Genomic DNA, 16,298 nt, shown 5'->3' with positions numbered 1-16,298 from the left:
CTCGGGCTCGTTGTGAACAAATGTTTCTCCCCCTCCATCCATCACAGCCCTGAGGGATCCACTCATCACGTCGTCTGCTCCTTCTTGTTAATGCCTCCTCTCTCCGCCTCGACGTCCAACCCGCTCCAACCCTACAGGGAAGCAGCTTCTACGTCCCTCATGTGTCTCCTTATGTTGCTGCTTTCTGCTCACTTCAGCCGATGAATTATGGAGGAGAGCAGGACGACAGAAAGGCCCCGGTACTGAGTGCATACTCAATGTTTGATTAGATTTAGATAGGAACTGAGACACAGATCACGAAAGTCTTTTTAAAGAAATAGAAAAGCAAGAGGCTGCAGCCGTTCTTATACTCATGTTTAGTAAGTGTAATGTTTACCATGTTTGACATTTTAGTTTATATGTGCTATTTAGCAAGTACAGCTGAGGCTGATGGGAATGTCATTAGTAGTTTGCAGGTATTTGATCCTAAACTACAGTATTAAGCCCAATTCAGACGCGTCGAGACGAGTTGAAACTTGCAACTACATGCGACGCCCCCAAATAAAAATAGCTGGGTCTAACATGTTTTCCAATGTGAAGCTGTCGGGTGTATATTAAGTGAGGAAGGTAACGTTTAAACAGGCTGGTGCATCCTTTGATGTCATCTTCAGCCAGACTGTTAACGTCCCACATAGTGAATCCTCTCCGGTGAGGCTGTGAATATTTCAGCAGCGAGCTGCAGGTTCTGGGTCAGTGTGTCAGTGTGTGATCTGCTGTGACAGACTGCACGGAGACGAAAAAGAGGGGCCAGAGGCAGAGGAGCAGCGGTTTACTGAGTAACTCACCGCCTGCTGATCACGGAGCAGACAGAAAACAGGAGTCCACATCATTGTCACACTGATGAAACCACAAACTTGCATCTGTAGTCCTGATGTGGTCTGTTGTTACTGCAGCTGTGGAACTGGACAAGAATCCACTGCTCAAAATCAGATTTGGACACATTCATACAAATTAAAGTGCTCCTATTATGCTCATTTTCAGGTTCATAATTGTATTAAGAGGTTGTACCAGAATAGGTTAATGTGGTTTAATTGTCAAAAAACTCCATATTTTTGTTGTACTGCACATTGCTGCAGCTCCTCTTTTCACCCTGTGTGTTGAGCTCTCTGTTTTAGCTACAGAGTGAGACATCTCACTTCTGTTCCATCTTTGTTGGGAGTCGCACATGCTCAGTACCTAGGTAAGGACTACTAGCCAGTCAGAATCAGAGTATGAGGGCATTCCCTGACAGTACCTAGGTAAGGACTACTAGCCAGTCAGAAGCAGAGTATGAGGGCATGCCCTTAAAGTCTATCTATCTATTTATCTATCTATATGTCTATTTATCTATCTGTCTATCTATCGATTTATCTATATGTGTCGGTCTATCTATCTATCTATCTGTCTATCTGTTTATCTATCTATCTTTCTATCTGTCTGTCTGTCTATCTGTCTATCTATCTATCTATCTGTCTATCTATCTATCTATCTATCTATCTATCTATCTGTCTATCTATCTATCTATCTGTCTATCTATCTATCTATCTATCTATCTATCTATCTATCTATCTATCTATCTATCTATCTATCTATCTTTCTATCTGTCTGTCTGTCTATCTGTCTATCTATCTATCTGTCTATCTATCTATCTATCTATCTATCTATCTATCTGTCTGTCTGTCTGTCTATCTATCTATCTATTTATCTATCTATGTAAGACAACCACAGAATAATTTGTGATGTCCACGAAGAGACGCATGCGCGCCTTCTTGGTTTGGAGAAGGACTACCCATCCAGCAGAGATGATGAGGTTATTGTGTTGATTCCCATCGTTTTCTTGCCACTCTCTGACAGCCTGAAGTATTCTGGGGTTTCTGTATTTCTTGGAGCTGAAGCAGCTTTTCCTCCTCCTGCAGCCTGGAGTTGAAAAGGGCAGACCTAATGAATATTCTAATCTGGCCTAGATTCTGTGATAAAGCCTTGTAGGCGCTTGATGACAACGCCATGTCTTTGAAATATGAAGTGTTTGCAAGGGTGTGTGTGTGGGTGTGTGTGTGTGTGTGTGTGTGTGTGTGTGTGTGTGTGTGTGTGTGTGTGTGTGTGTGTGTGTGTGTGCGCGCACGCAGGCAGGATTCATTTTTGCAGGCAGTCAAAGGTCACTGCAAATAAACAACAGCACCCGCTGGACTTGGAAACTTTTTTCTGCTGATGAGGTGGTTTTGCAGCCACATTAAATCAAGTTGTTTTCCAGGTCAGCGTTTGATGATCAATGAAATCAACTGGATCGTTTATTTTGATCTCTTTTTTTCTTCTTCTTTTTCTTCCTCCGGTAGCCTGAGCGGTTGCGTTGCACCTTGCTCAGGTTTTCTCAGTAATACCACAGTGCACTCAGTGTTTGCTCTGAGTCATGTGACAGGAAGCCCCTCAGATCGGAAGGGTGGAAAGCTTTTGGTGCAACTTATCTGACACCATCAGGAACAGATTCAGGTTCAGTGAGGGCGGACGTGCAGCTGATGGAAACGGCTGAATGTCATGTTCATTTTTTAAGTCTCGCTTTGCCAGACCTTCCTCCACAGCGCTGCGGATGAAGGTCTGACTGGTCCACAAAGCATTCTGGGATGGGAGGAAAATGTGTTCTGGTTTATTGGCATTTCTTTAAACCAATCACAATCATCTTGGGCGGTGATGGTGCAGTGGATATGTCACTTGCCTTTGGTGTGGCAGACCCAGGTTTGATTCCCACTGCGACATATCAACCAATGTGTCCCTGAGCAAGACACTTAATCCCTAGTTGCTCCAGAGGTTTGTGACCTCTGATATGTTAACAATTGTAAGTTGCTTTGGATAAAAGTGTCAGCTAAATGACATGTAATGTAATGCTAAGCTCCGGACGGAGCCACGGTGCCTCTGCTAAATAGTTTCAGGAAGGAACTTGTTTTGGTGGAACATGTGGACGTTCAAAAGTAGTTTTAGTCGTGCAACAGAAAACTCAGATTGGACAGATAGTCTAGCTAGCTGTCTGGATTTACCCTGCAGAGATCTGAGGAGCAGTTAACCATAGTCCTCACAAATCCACCGGAGGTTAGAACGCCAACACAGAGACAGAGGAAGGGGACGGGATATCCGAAAACAAATATCCGAAAAGAATGACATCCGGCGGAATTTCCGGCAGAACGAGAGCAATCCCGGAAGTGGAACGTCGTGGATATAGACTACTGTATGTTCAGGGCTAATCAGCAGATATTAGCATGCTTATACAACTATATTAAGATGGTGACAATGGGCGGAGCGAGGGGGCAGCTTGTTGTTTTCTCAAAGGCCCCAAATCTTCTAGGGTTTTAAAACACGTTAACCTTTCTGTCATTTGGACCGGCAAATCAATGGAGCAAAAGTTCTATAAGTGGGGAAATATCGCCATTCGTTGTGTGAATGCTGATTCAGCAGCATTCACAGTATTGTTATCCGATTCTTTCTTTGGTCACCTCTAACTACTGCATACGTGCAGCTACAAAAAACATTGAAATATCAAAATGTTCAGCTCTTTAAGCACATGATGGGACTTCTTCAACTTTTCGACCACTATTTATACTTTTTGAAATATTAAGCTTTTTTCAAGATTTATTTTACGTTAAAGGTGTAGACACATATAGTCGACGGCCGACCCTTGACAGAAAACCCTGTCGGAATGATCAGTCGCGTCTCCTAGGTCCAAAAAAGTGCCACAGAACAGATTAAAAAGACGAGAGGAGACAAAATGTAATACGTCTCTCTAATCTGTAATGTTGCCCAAGAAATGAAAACCGGCAGCTGATTGGACGAACGCGTCACATGGGTTTGTTTTCTCCGGAAATTCAAAGCCAGACTGTCATGGCGCCTCGTTCAGAATACGATCTCATATTGTACTAAAATAGTTCACTGAAACATGTTTCTGAAAACATGTGAAGAGAGAAATAGGCCGTGTCTCTGTGTGTGCAGTTGCTGAATCTGTCTTCATTTCAGATCAAAAAAGTTTAAAAGATTTTCGTCAGATTTTGAGAGACTCTGGTCACCTCATTCCGCTCCCCATTTCCGGGTGAGTCCCGACGGCCCTGCCGCCGACCGAACATGTCAGGTCGGCCAAAATGAACGCCGACAACCCCGGGACGGCACGGGACACACTGAACAGATTTGAGTCAGTGACCTCGCCAGACTGTCCCAAGGCCGATAATCGGCCTGATGTGTCAGCGCCGTAAAGTCAATGGAGCAATCTCCAAATGCTCTTCAGGCTTCTTACTCTTTGAAATGCTACTCCTCCCACTTACATTTACCTACAGATGGCAAACTTTACGCAAACTTTACGCTTTACGAAACTTTACGCTGTTCGCAAAACCTTTAGCTATTAGAAAATTATTTAGCTTCATGATATCTTTTACAGTTTTTGTGTTATCACTGTTTAAGTTTAGTCTTTTATTCAGGCTTTTTCTATGCTTATAATAGAGTGTATATTGCATGACTTAGAGTGGATGATGTTTAGCTTTAGCAATTTAGCTTTTCAGCATTCACAAGCATTTTCTGCAGCAAATGCATTTTCTAGTTTTTTTAGCTCTACTAAAAATAGGTTTCAAGATTAGTAATGCTGTTTACGTCAAACTCCTACCCTACCTACTGTACGTATGTTATGAAATTTGAATGGTAACATCAGTTTTTTGCCTCTCTTTAGGTGGCAGGAGTGAAAACAACATTTGTTGTGTTCTGGTTTCAGAATGATGAAGACAATTAGATATAAAACAGGACGCTGGCTGTACAGGATGATTCTTTTCCTTTGCAACTATCGTGTTTTTTTCAAATTATATACTGCTTTTTAGGCATTTTATTATCTAACAACTGGAAAAGTAGTGCAAATAGCTACTGTAAATAGAGAAAGACAACATTAACACAAACTTTAAACCTTTAAACACACTGAGGACTTCACATTCATACATTCGAGAATGTATGAAATGTACAGCGTTAAAAACACGTCCATTTTCTCCCCGTCTTTCCAAGTTGTGATGTTGCCAAAGTTCAACCGGACGAAACAGTTTAATTCCGAGCAGTTGTACTTTGGCAGAGCGCCACCTACTGTACCGGAGGGAGAGTTATTCTCGTCATTCAGTCTGGTGTATTCAGTCAGCGTCAGAAACGATGCAAAAAGCGCCCTTCAACATACCAGGAAGGGCAGCAGCTACACAGCGTTTGGAGATGACACAGCACTAAGAGCGACTACGGTAGCGAATCATATGAAAGCCCTGTTAGTTGGGGAGGTGGATGGGTCAAACAACACAGGACTTTCACCCAGGAGACCGGGGATCGTGTCACGTTTCCTAAACCCAACTGTCCCGTTCTTCTTTATCTAAACCCAACTGTCCCGTTCTTCTTTACCTAAACCCAACTGTCCCGTTCTTCTTTATCTAAACCCAACTGTCCCGTTCTTCTTTATCTAAACCCAACTGTCCCGTTCTTCTTTACCTAAACCCAACTGTCCCGTTCTTCTTTACCTAAACCCAACTGTCCCGTTCTTCTTTACCTAAACCCAACTGTCCCGTTCTTCTTTACCTAAACCCAACTGTCCCGTTCTTCTTTACCTAAACCCAACTGTCCCGTTCTTCTTTACCTAAACCCAACTGTCCCGTTCTTCTTTACCTAAACCCAACAAAGTCTTATTCCCAGCAGTTGTACTTTGGCAGAGCGCCACCTACAGTACCGGAGGTAGAGTTATTCCCATCATTCTTCAACCCGTTCTCACTCCGAACTCTTAAAATACACACGTTTGGACGGTGTCAGAAACGATGCAAAAAGCGCCCTTCAACATACCAGGAAGGGCAGCAGCTACACAGCGTTTGAAGATGACGTAGCACTAAGAGCGACTACGGTAGCGAGTCGTATGAAAGCCTGAAAATCTGCATAGGGAGGTTGGTTGGGGGGTGGATGGGTCAAACAACATAGGACTTTCACCCAGGAGACCGGGGATAAACCCGTGTCACGGAAACGTAAGCCCACCCACAACCTTTTCCTAAACCTAACTGCGTCAAAAGTGAGGCCAATAGTCCTGACCCAGCGCGTTTAGATGAAGCGCGTTTAGATCTGAGACTTTTAGCGTCAATAACAACGCCAAAGGCACCTGACCAAGCGTCCGTATTTTACCCCGGTTACTGCTGTGCATGTGAACACACCGAGCGACTCCTCACAGCAGTTTTTCTTCCTGGTGTTCAGACACCAGTGAAAAACCATCAAATGTGATCCGCAATATTAAGTCAGCAAAAGAAACACAAGGTGCCCTCTCTAAGGCCTAGTCCACACGTACACAGTTAGTTTTGTAAACAGACGTTAAAGAGTAAAAAGCTGCTTATTTCATCCAGTGGAGAAATGAAAGGCAGAATACAAAAAATATCTTTGAAGACTAAAGTTTTGGAGGCCTCGGGTGACTAAAATCTCAGGTGACTGGAAGGACTGAACAAGGAGATGCAGCGCTGCATGTCTGCCTCCACAGGCTGCTCGACAGTGATGGAGCATCCTGTTGTGTGTGTGTGTGTGTGTGTGTTTGTGTGTTTGTGTGTGTGATGGCAGACAACCAGATGGCTGATGGGAGGAGACTTGACAGGAGAGGTGAACTGTACCAGAGTGGGAGCGCTGAATAAAAAAACAAACACAGTAGCACAAACTTACCCAGGGTTTGAGCCATGGTTTAAAAGATCTGATTTAAAAAAATCTACAATATATAACATGCGCATTAAAATAAGGCTCATTATAACTTTATTTATACAGACAAAACATAGCACACTTAACTCACGAGGTTAACAGCATCCACCTCTTTCCTGCTCTCAGTATTGAAATGCAAAAACACACACGTTCAGTTCACAGATGGATACACAAGTTCAAGCACTTCAAATGATTGTAATCACATACACACACACACATTCACAAACACAAACACACAGTCACAAACACAGCCGCACACACACACACACACACACACACACACACACACACACAGTCACACACAAACACAGTCACACACACTGACGAACACACACACACACACAGTCACACACACACACACACAGACAGACAGACAGACATAGACAGACAGACACAGATAGACAGACAGACAGACACACACACACACATTCACAAACACACAGCCACAAACACAGCCGCACACACAGACAGACACACACACACACACACACAGTCACACACACATACAGACAGACAGACAGACAGACAGACACACACACACACACACACACACACACAGTCACACACACACACAGACAGACAGACAAACAGACACAGATAGACAGACAGACAGACACACACACACACACACATTCACAAACGCACAGCCACAAACACAGCCGCACACACACACAGTCACACACACACACACACACACACACACACACACACACAGACAGACAGACAGACACACACACACACACACACACACACACAGTCACACACACAGCCACACACACAGTCACACAGTGTCTCACACACAGTCACACACACACACAGACACACACACTGTGATCCCGTCCAGATGGGCCGAGCAAGCGGAGCGTCACCAGAGAAGTGAGTCATTGTGGCCCCGACAGATTTTGGCCCCGGGGCCGTCTCGGGGCCCCCACAGCCTCCTGGAGATCGGCCAGGCGACGAACTGCGTCACTTTCTGCTGCTGTGTGTCGACATTTACCCCAAAATATTAGCCACACTACTGCGTCACGTGAAGTAGTTTTATTGTTCTTCTATGGTGAAGATGAGAAATTCATCAAAATGTTTTAAGTTATGCTTTTTGACTTGCAAACAATCACGTCATTGGGCAACTCAGGGTGGTTTTATGATTAGAGAGATGATGTGTGAGGGTGGGGAGCAGGGGCTGATCTGGATAAATATTTATGGGGTGGCAAGAGGGGGGGCAGGAATTTTTGCGTGGTGGCAACATATGTCAGACGTATATTTACTGAATTCAATCACAGTTATCACAGTTTGATGAGAAATAGTATGTACACACTACAAAAGGGCACAGGCTGCCATTTACAAACTCATACAGACACACTTCATCTCATGCAATCAATGTCCTGCATTTGAGGCGAGGTGACCATACAATGTGATCTTACTTAATAGGAGATATAGAAGTATGATAGAAGTATATTAGGAATAAGTGACCATACAATGTGATCTCACTTAATAGGAGATATAGAAGTATGATAGAAGTATATTAGGAATAAGTGACCATACAATGTGATCTCACTTAATAGGAGATATAGAAGTATGATAGAAGTATATTAGGAATAAGTGACCATACAATGTGATCTCACTTAACAGGAGATAGAAGTATGTAAGGGGCTTTATCACAGGAAAGGCATAAGACCCAGGTGATGAGTGGCAGATGTGTGAGAGGGGAAGCAAACCGTTTTTGACCAACTGCAGTCGGACATTGGAGATTTGAGCTCGTAAATGGTCAAATTGGCGGTAGCCTTTAATTCAATGCTGCTAACTGGGGTGGCAGCAGGGGTGGCAAAGCTTTCTTTTAGGGTGGCATTTGCCACCCTATGCCACCCCAGTAGATCCGCCCCTGGTTGGGAGTAAGCTGTCATCTCCCTGAACAACACCTTTGTCACTTTTTTGCGACTTTGTTGTCGCTTTTTTCAACATTTTAATTGCTTTTTTGACTTTTTGTTAATCACTTTTATGTCAGGAGATCTGGTCCCCTCTTTGTGGGGACAGAGGGGTCTGGAGGAGAACTGGTCCCCTCTTTGTTGGGACAGGGGGGTCTAGAGGAGATCAGGTCCCCTCTTTGTTGGGACAGGGAGGTCTAGAGGAGAAACATCAATATTAAATAAACAATGATTGTAAGATGTTTTTTTAAAAACACGTTTCCTCATCTAAACATATGAAGGGAACCACCCAACATACCGTTGAGATGTTTGAAGGCTGGATCTTTTGTTAATGTGATTCTCAAAGTTTTTAACTTCAGCTCGCTGCACACACAAGGTGTCCCTGGGGTGCCATGTACTCCCCAATAACCTGAAAAAGCTAACAGTGTCTGGTCTGCCTAATATGCAGCTGATATCATGATCTAATCTCTAATGTGTGTGTTGCAGGTTTGTCAGCAGCTGTGAAGAAGACACACACATGTAAGTTCACTGTTTCTACGTCTGTTTGTCATCAGTTGTCTGTTAGATGTCTCTGGGAGGGGGTCAGCCCTGTGGTCCCACAGCCCTATGTTCCCACAGCCCAATGGTCCCACAGCCCTATGGTCCCACAGCCCTATGGTCCCACAGCCCAATGGTCCCACAGCCCTATGTTCCCACAGTTCCCACATTTCTAAGATTGTTTTCCAAAATTAGGCCCTATGGTACCACATTTTCCTTTTTCATGAATTATTATCATATTTTATCCCCCTTTATCTCAATTTGGTAGCCAATTACACCCAACCTATTATCCAGTAGCAATGTACTACAGATGGAATGTAACCCTAACCCTAACATAGGGCCTAATTATAAGAAAAATCTTAGAAATGTGGCACCATAGAGTTGTGGGACCATAGGGCTGTGGGACCATAGGGCTGTGGGACCATTGGGCTGTGAGAACATAGGGTTGTGGGACCATAGGGCTGTGGGATCATTGGGCTGCGGGACCTTTGGGCTAACCCCTTTGCTCTTACCAGCGTATCACCGTGTGCACTTCATCCAAAGTTCGGGACAAAGCTGTCAGGCTTTCCCCTGGAAATGTTCTTCCGTTGTACATTTCCAGGGTTGTACTTCCAGATGATTTTTCTTTTTTAATGCAGTTCTCGCTCTCTGTGGTGCACTGAGAGTGGATGTTTCCAGTTTGGACTGTATAGCACATGTGCGGGTTGCGAGCGCGCGGAACAGATGAAGATGAATGTGTGACGGGGGACCGCTGCCAGAGTCGAGTCTCTCTCATTAGAGCCGGTAAGGATGGATAATGAATGGGAGATCCTCCTGCAATCGTCTGTGTGCGTGGGATGATCGTGGGGAGAAATGCTGATCCTTCGGGCACCATGGAGGCATTTTGCAAACAACTCATAACGTGCTGCTGCGAATCTATTGACCGGGTGTGATGAGGGGAGGCGGAGAGCTCCGCCGCCAGCCAACAAGCCTTTCCAAGCGTAAATCGGTCCCCATGTTCTGCCAATTTGGAGGAAGAATGAAGCTCCCGCTGCTGCTCAGTTTCCTCTCTCAGCTCTCGCCTGCAGCCCTCTCGTCTTCGACATGCTGATATTTACTCTGCTCGGTCTGTTTTCAGGCTTAATAGTTTTCAGGCTTAATAGTTTTCAGGCTTAATAGTTTTCAGGCTTAATAGTTTTCGACGACGCAGCTGGATGTCGGGTGAAGTGTCCTGTTAGCTCGGGCTGCAGTTCAGTCTTTTCTTAACCCTCATGTTGTCCTGGGGTCAAATTGATGTCCTGTTTTCAGAGGTTCTTTTATATCAGAAAATATGGAACGTCGATAAAGTGCCAAAAATGTAGAAATACAAAAAAAGAAACATGACAAAACATTAAAAAAAGAAACAAACAAAAAAACGATGAAAAAAATTGTCAAAAAAGCGTCAAAAACTTCAAAAATAAGCACCCAAAACATTGAAAAAGTGACAAGAACACTGGGGGAAAAAACGGCGATTAAAATTTTGAAAAAAGTGACCAAAACAATGGAAAAAAACCCACTAAAATGTAAAATACTAAACTTTGAAAAAAGTGGCTGAAACATTGAGATAGGGACAACAAAAGTGTTTTTTTCATGGTTGACAGGAAGACAACAAAAGGGTTTACTTCATCACAGATCTATTTAAGCAACATGGGAGCACAAACGCTGCTCAAAGGCACTTAAATACCATTGTGGAGGGGTGATAAAACATTAAGCGACTTTGAGTCCTTGATAAGCGATATATAAATTAAATTTATTATTATTGTAATGTTCACAGAATTTAGTTCAAAGTTATAATCCTGAAGACTTCCATGAGATCTGAGCCCTTTACAGAGTCAAGGAGAATACTTATATGTAGTATATATATGCAGTAGGTAAGACTTATAAAACTACCTTTCTGTCATATTTGCTGAAACTGACCCTATGTTCCAGTAGAACTACATGAAGCAGGTTCAGACAGACATGGTTCCTCTGGCACCACCTACAGCCTGTAGTGAGATGTGCAAAAAATCCACTGCTACTTGTTCAGATGCACCAATCAGGGCCGGGGGAGGTGTCTAACTGTTCAGATGCACCAATCAGGGCCGGGGGGCATGTCTAACTGCGTGTCAATCACTGCTCAGGCACACGCATTCATTCTCCCTTGTGGGGGGAGGAGCTTAGGAGACAGTTTTGGTCTTTAGCAGAAAGGGGGGTAGGGAATTAGAAGTTGTTGATGTTCACAATTTTTGGCTAAGTCCTGGATCTTCCCAATCCTACGTACAGCACCTTTAAATTAAATACACTAATAAATAACCGATCGGATCTGGAAGCATTGGATGGGAGCCAACGTGGGCATTTTTTAATGAATCGGGGTTCGGCAGTCACCCCGATCATTTACCTCAGTAAATTCTACACAATTCTAAGTAGAAAGTGATTTTATATGTGAGGTTGCACAAAAATGCTAGCTGCACTAACTTAAAGGGATATACCACCGTTTGTTGAAATAGGGCTTATCACGGTCTCCCCTAGCTGTAGATAGGTGGGGTCTCCTCTAGCTGTAGATAGGTGGGGTCTCCCCTAGCTGTAGATAGGTGGGGTCTCCTCTAGCTGTAGATAGGTGGGGTCTCCTCTAGCTGTAGATAGGTGGGGTCTCCCCTAGCTGTAGATAGGTGGGGTCTCCTCTAGCTGTAGATAGGTGGGGTCTCCCCTAGCTGTAGATAGGTGGGGTCTCCCCTAGCTGTAGATAGGTGGGGTCTCCTCTAGCTGTAGATAGGTGGGGTCTCCTCTAGCTGTAGATAGGTGGGGTCTCCCCTAGCTGTAGATAGGTGGGGTCTCCTCTAGCTGTAGATAGGTGGGGTCTCCTCTAGCTGTAGATAGGTGGGGTCTCCCCTAGCTATAGATAGGTGGGGTCTCCTCTAGCTGTAGATAGGTGGGGTCTCCTCTAGCTGTAAATAGGTGGGCCAAAGCATTTTTTGTGCATTCATCGTTTTAGTCCGGTGCAACACCGGCAGCGCCGCCGCTAGTTAGCTTAGCGTAGTGAATGGAATCCTATGTTGCCGGTTAGCATGTTGTGAGTAAAAGTGAGCCAACAAAAGACAAAAAAAGAAACCTAATTACTTGAACTGAGACAAAAAATGCGTTGGCCCACCTATCTACAGCCAGGGGAGACCATGATAACAATTATTTCAACAAACGGTGGCGTATTCCTTTAAAGGTATTACGCTTGAAGGCATCTTTAAATTGCATCGCTGTTTCCTTCACTTGCTTCCCTCCCTCGTGTCTTAGTCCATCCCACGAGGAAGCATGCGAGGGGAGAGGAAACGAGGAAATGTGTTTTAGATTGATGATCCTTTCCTCTGAAGGGTCATGTAAATTCATCAGCTGTGTGGGCGGAGTCGACAGCAGCTTTCTGCATCCTCCATCCTAGCTCCTCAGAGATCCCTCCTCCATCCTCCATCCTAGCTCCTCGGTGCAGGGATAAGAGCTTTGAGACGGCTTTCAAGAAGGATGGACAGAACCACTTCCGGTTCAAGCGAGGAGATATCAAATAAGACACTTGGGAAGCAGCCAAAGAGAGTGATGTAAACCCACATGTAAGACAATTCCTTACAAAGCATCAGTTTTTAAATCTTAAAGCTACATTGTGTAAGATTTTCTCCCATCTAGCGTTGAGATCATATATCGCAATCAACGCTCTCTCTCGCCACGCAGTATTGCAGCTACGGTAGCCTTTACGCTTCAAAAAGCAAAGGTGTACAGAAGGCTGTCTGTCAGCCGTCATTGTTGGAATTCATACGTTCTCTTAATACATCCATGAGTTCATGTCGGAGGTGGCCTGGCGTGAAAGGAGGGAAAGGAGAGAGAAAGAAAAGGAGACTGCAGCGGTCCAGAGGACAATTAACTAGTTGGGATTTGGTGTGTGCCTCCAAAAGCAGCTCCAGTGTTCACTCTTTTTCCGGTCTCTTGCTCTTTTCAATCTCTGTTTTATTTTTCTGGGCGAAGGAGAAAAAAATTGGGATTTTGAATACGGGAAGCGACGATACCCGTTAGCAGCATTAGCAGCAGCTGTGAGTCGAAAACATGAAAGGTGGAGCAGTATGTCCTGTATGTCCCTTATACACACAGACACACACACACACACACACACATATAAAGGTGGAGCAGTATGTCCTGTATGTCCCTTATACACACAGACACACACACACACACACACACACACATAAAGGTGGAGCAGTATATCCTGTATGTCCCTTATACACACACACACACACACACACACACACACACACACACACACACACACACATAAAGGTGGAGCAGTATGTCCTGTATGTCCCTTATACACACAGAAACACACACACACACACACACACACACACACACACATAAAGGTGGAGCAGTATGTCCTGTATGTCCCTTATACACACACACACACACACACACACACACACACACACACACACACACAAAGGTGGAGCAGTATGTCCTGTATGTCCCTTATACACACAGACACACACACACACACACACATAAAGGTGGAGCAGTATGTCCTGTATGTCCTTTATACATACACACACACACACACACACACACACACACACACACACACACACACACACACACACACACACACACACAGACACACACACACACACACACACACATAAAGGTGGAGCAGTATGTCCTGTATGTCCCTTACCGGCTAACATATTTCTAGATGGAGCATCATTATGGAGCGTCTACCCCAGTTCATGCAAGTGCACATGTAAAATTTCAAGCCAAAAAGAATACTTGGAATTGATGGTGGAGGTAAATATTCATGAAAAAGGACAAGTTGGTGAACGGGCAACACAGATTTAGATAACGAACAACTAAACACGTTACACACTGGGGCTTTAATAAAATAGAAAATGGGGGAAAGTAATCCTTTTGGAACTAAAACTTTTGGAGCTGCCTCACTGGCTGACAGCCAAGTCAGTCAGAGGGGCCGGGGGAGGGGAATGGGAGGGGGGATTAGGAGAGGGGGGGCGGGGGTGGGGGAGGGCAGACTGATGTCACGGTCACATGGATCCTCATGTGGTGCAGCCGAGGATGACAGAGCTGAGAGAGAGCTGCAGCTGAACACACACACACACTGTTACTGCTCTCTGCATGAGTCTGGATTATAAATATGTATTTTGTGATTTCTGCCATGAAAGGTAAGATTTAAAATAACTCTGTGTGTGTGTGTGTGTGTGTGTGTGTGTGTGTGTGTGTGTGTGTGTGTGTGTGTGTGTGTGTGTGTGTGTGTTGGTCTCTCTCTGTATTTCAATGTGTGTGCGCTTGATCCATCCTAAAGCATGATTTTATTTTTCAGTTTACAGTGTTCTTGAGTTTTTCTTTCTGTGCTGCACACGAGTTCTGTCCAAGATAGGGCAACTAATGATTGTTTTCATTGTCGATTAATCTGTAGACCGTATTCTCAATGAATAGATTAGTTGTTTTGGTCTCTAAAATGTCAGAAAATGGTGAAAAGTGTCCAGTAGTGTTTCCCAAAAAGCCCCAAGATGACGTCCTCAAATGTCTTGTTTTTGTCCACAACTCAAAGATATTGGGTTTCCTGTCACAGAGGAGTGAAGGAACTAGAAATGATTCCCATTTAACACGCTGGAATCAGTCAATTTCTTTGCAGCTCTAAGTCCTGCTCTAAGTTTCTCCGTCCGAGAGGATGCTCCACTCTGTCTGTGTTTTTCCTCCTCAAAGCGTCTCTGTATACATGTGTTCTTGAAACCGATATCAGCAACAGCACTGTCAGTGTGTGCAGCTGTGTTTGGTGAAAGAACTGGTTTCAGTGTACATGCGTTCCTCTGTTGACTGTGTCTGAGTCTGGAAACATGACACCTTCACTCGTCGTGTGAATACTATTTTGGGAACGGACGGCCAAGTGAATTGCACTGTAAAGGAATGTTGTGAGGAGAGGAGGTGAGGTGAGGAGAGGAGGAGGTTGGGAAACACGGATGAATGAAATGTGACAACTTGAGTCAATAAAAGTCGATTTTCAGGATGAAACCTGACGAGGTTTTAGTCCGGTCATCAAAGGATGTATATTTAAAACACACACACACACACACACACACACACACACACACACAGCTGTGATAAATGCCTGTACCCTCCCTACATTACATAGAAAATGTAGCTTAAATATAGTTAGTATAAATGGAATCCAAAGAAGATCAATGATCAGTTATAAGATACATTTTGTAACCATATATTGTAACCTTATATCTCAACATTTTACACAGGCATCAATACAGACTGTCCTCCCCCGAAAAAAAGCTCCCATAAGTTGTGTGTTCAAGCTAGTGGTGGAGTCTACGTGATACGCAGGTATACATACTAAGAAAGCTCCAGGATTTCCATATACCGTCTTAAAAATGCCCAATGACACGCAACAACATACTTTGGATTACATTTTAGATATATTTCGAATTGTCATCTGTGGTTTAAAGGGATTTCCACCGTGAATTGGTGCATAAAAGTGTATCCGAATACAGGAAATGAAGTCGTTGATGATCAAAACTTCCCTGGGGAAGGACACCCAGACCCCCCACTATGATTTGCCCCCACCCCCCAAAGGCAGATTCTGGCCAATATATAAATATACAGTACAGTATACCCACTACAATACACTGGACTACACCACTGGCTCAAGCAGAAATTAAGACTCATCTTAATGTTTATAGTGAGGGCGCCCTCTAATGGCCGTAGTAATAATGATGGGAGTCGTCTTGCTTTGCCAGAACATCCACACGCTGTGGAGCGGAGAGGAAGGTCTGGCTAGTCCACATAGCATTCTGGGATGGGAGAGAAACGTGCTCTGGTTTATTGGCATTGCTCGAAACTAATCACAATCGTCACGGGCCGTTGCAAAAGAGACGTGCGAGAGAAAACTCCGATTGGACAGATAGTCTAGCTAGCTGTCTGGATTTACCCTGCAGAGATCTGAGGAGCAGTTAACCATAGTCCTCAGAAATCCACCGGAGGTTAGAACGCCAACACAGAGACAGAGGAATTTCCTGCGGCACTGGAGCAATCCCCGGAAATGGAACGTCGCGGATATAGACCAAG

At 44.3% G+C, this 16,298-nt stretch overlaps 1 protein-coding gene across 1 annotated transcript in view; it reads left to right on the top strand.

Moving 5' to 3' along the window:
* Positions 1-14,300: 14,300 nt before the first annotated feature.
* LOC114558283 (nuclear receptor ROR-alpha A) overlaps positions 14,301-16,298 on the top strand; it is a 39,344-nt gene continuing 37,346 nt past the window's right edge. Inside the window, exon 1 of the mRNA XM_028582151.1 lies at positions 14,301-14,386. Within this exon, the coding sequence (XP_028437952.1) occupies positions 14,359-14,386 (28 nt within the window). The 5' untranslated portion in view covers positions 14,301-14,358. The remainder of the gene's footprint in view (positions 14,387-16,298) is intronic.

This window comes from Perca flavescens, chromosome 1 (genome assembly GCF_004354835.1).
Source record: "Perca flavescens isolate YP-PL-M2 chromosome 1, PFLA_1.0, whole genome shotgun sequence".
NCBI classification, from domain to species: Eukaryota; Metazoa; Chordata; class Actinopteri; order Perciformes; family Percidae; genus Perca; species Perca flavescens.
The sequence above is the reverse complement of the archived record's forward strand: the minus strand, read 5'-3'. Positions and strand labels throughout refer to the sequence as shown.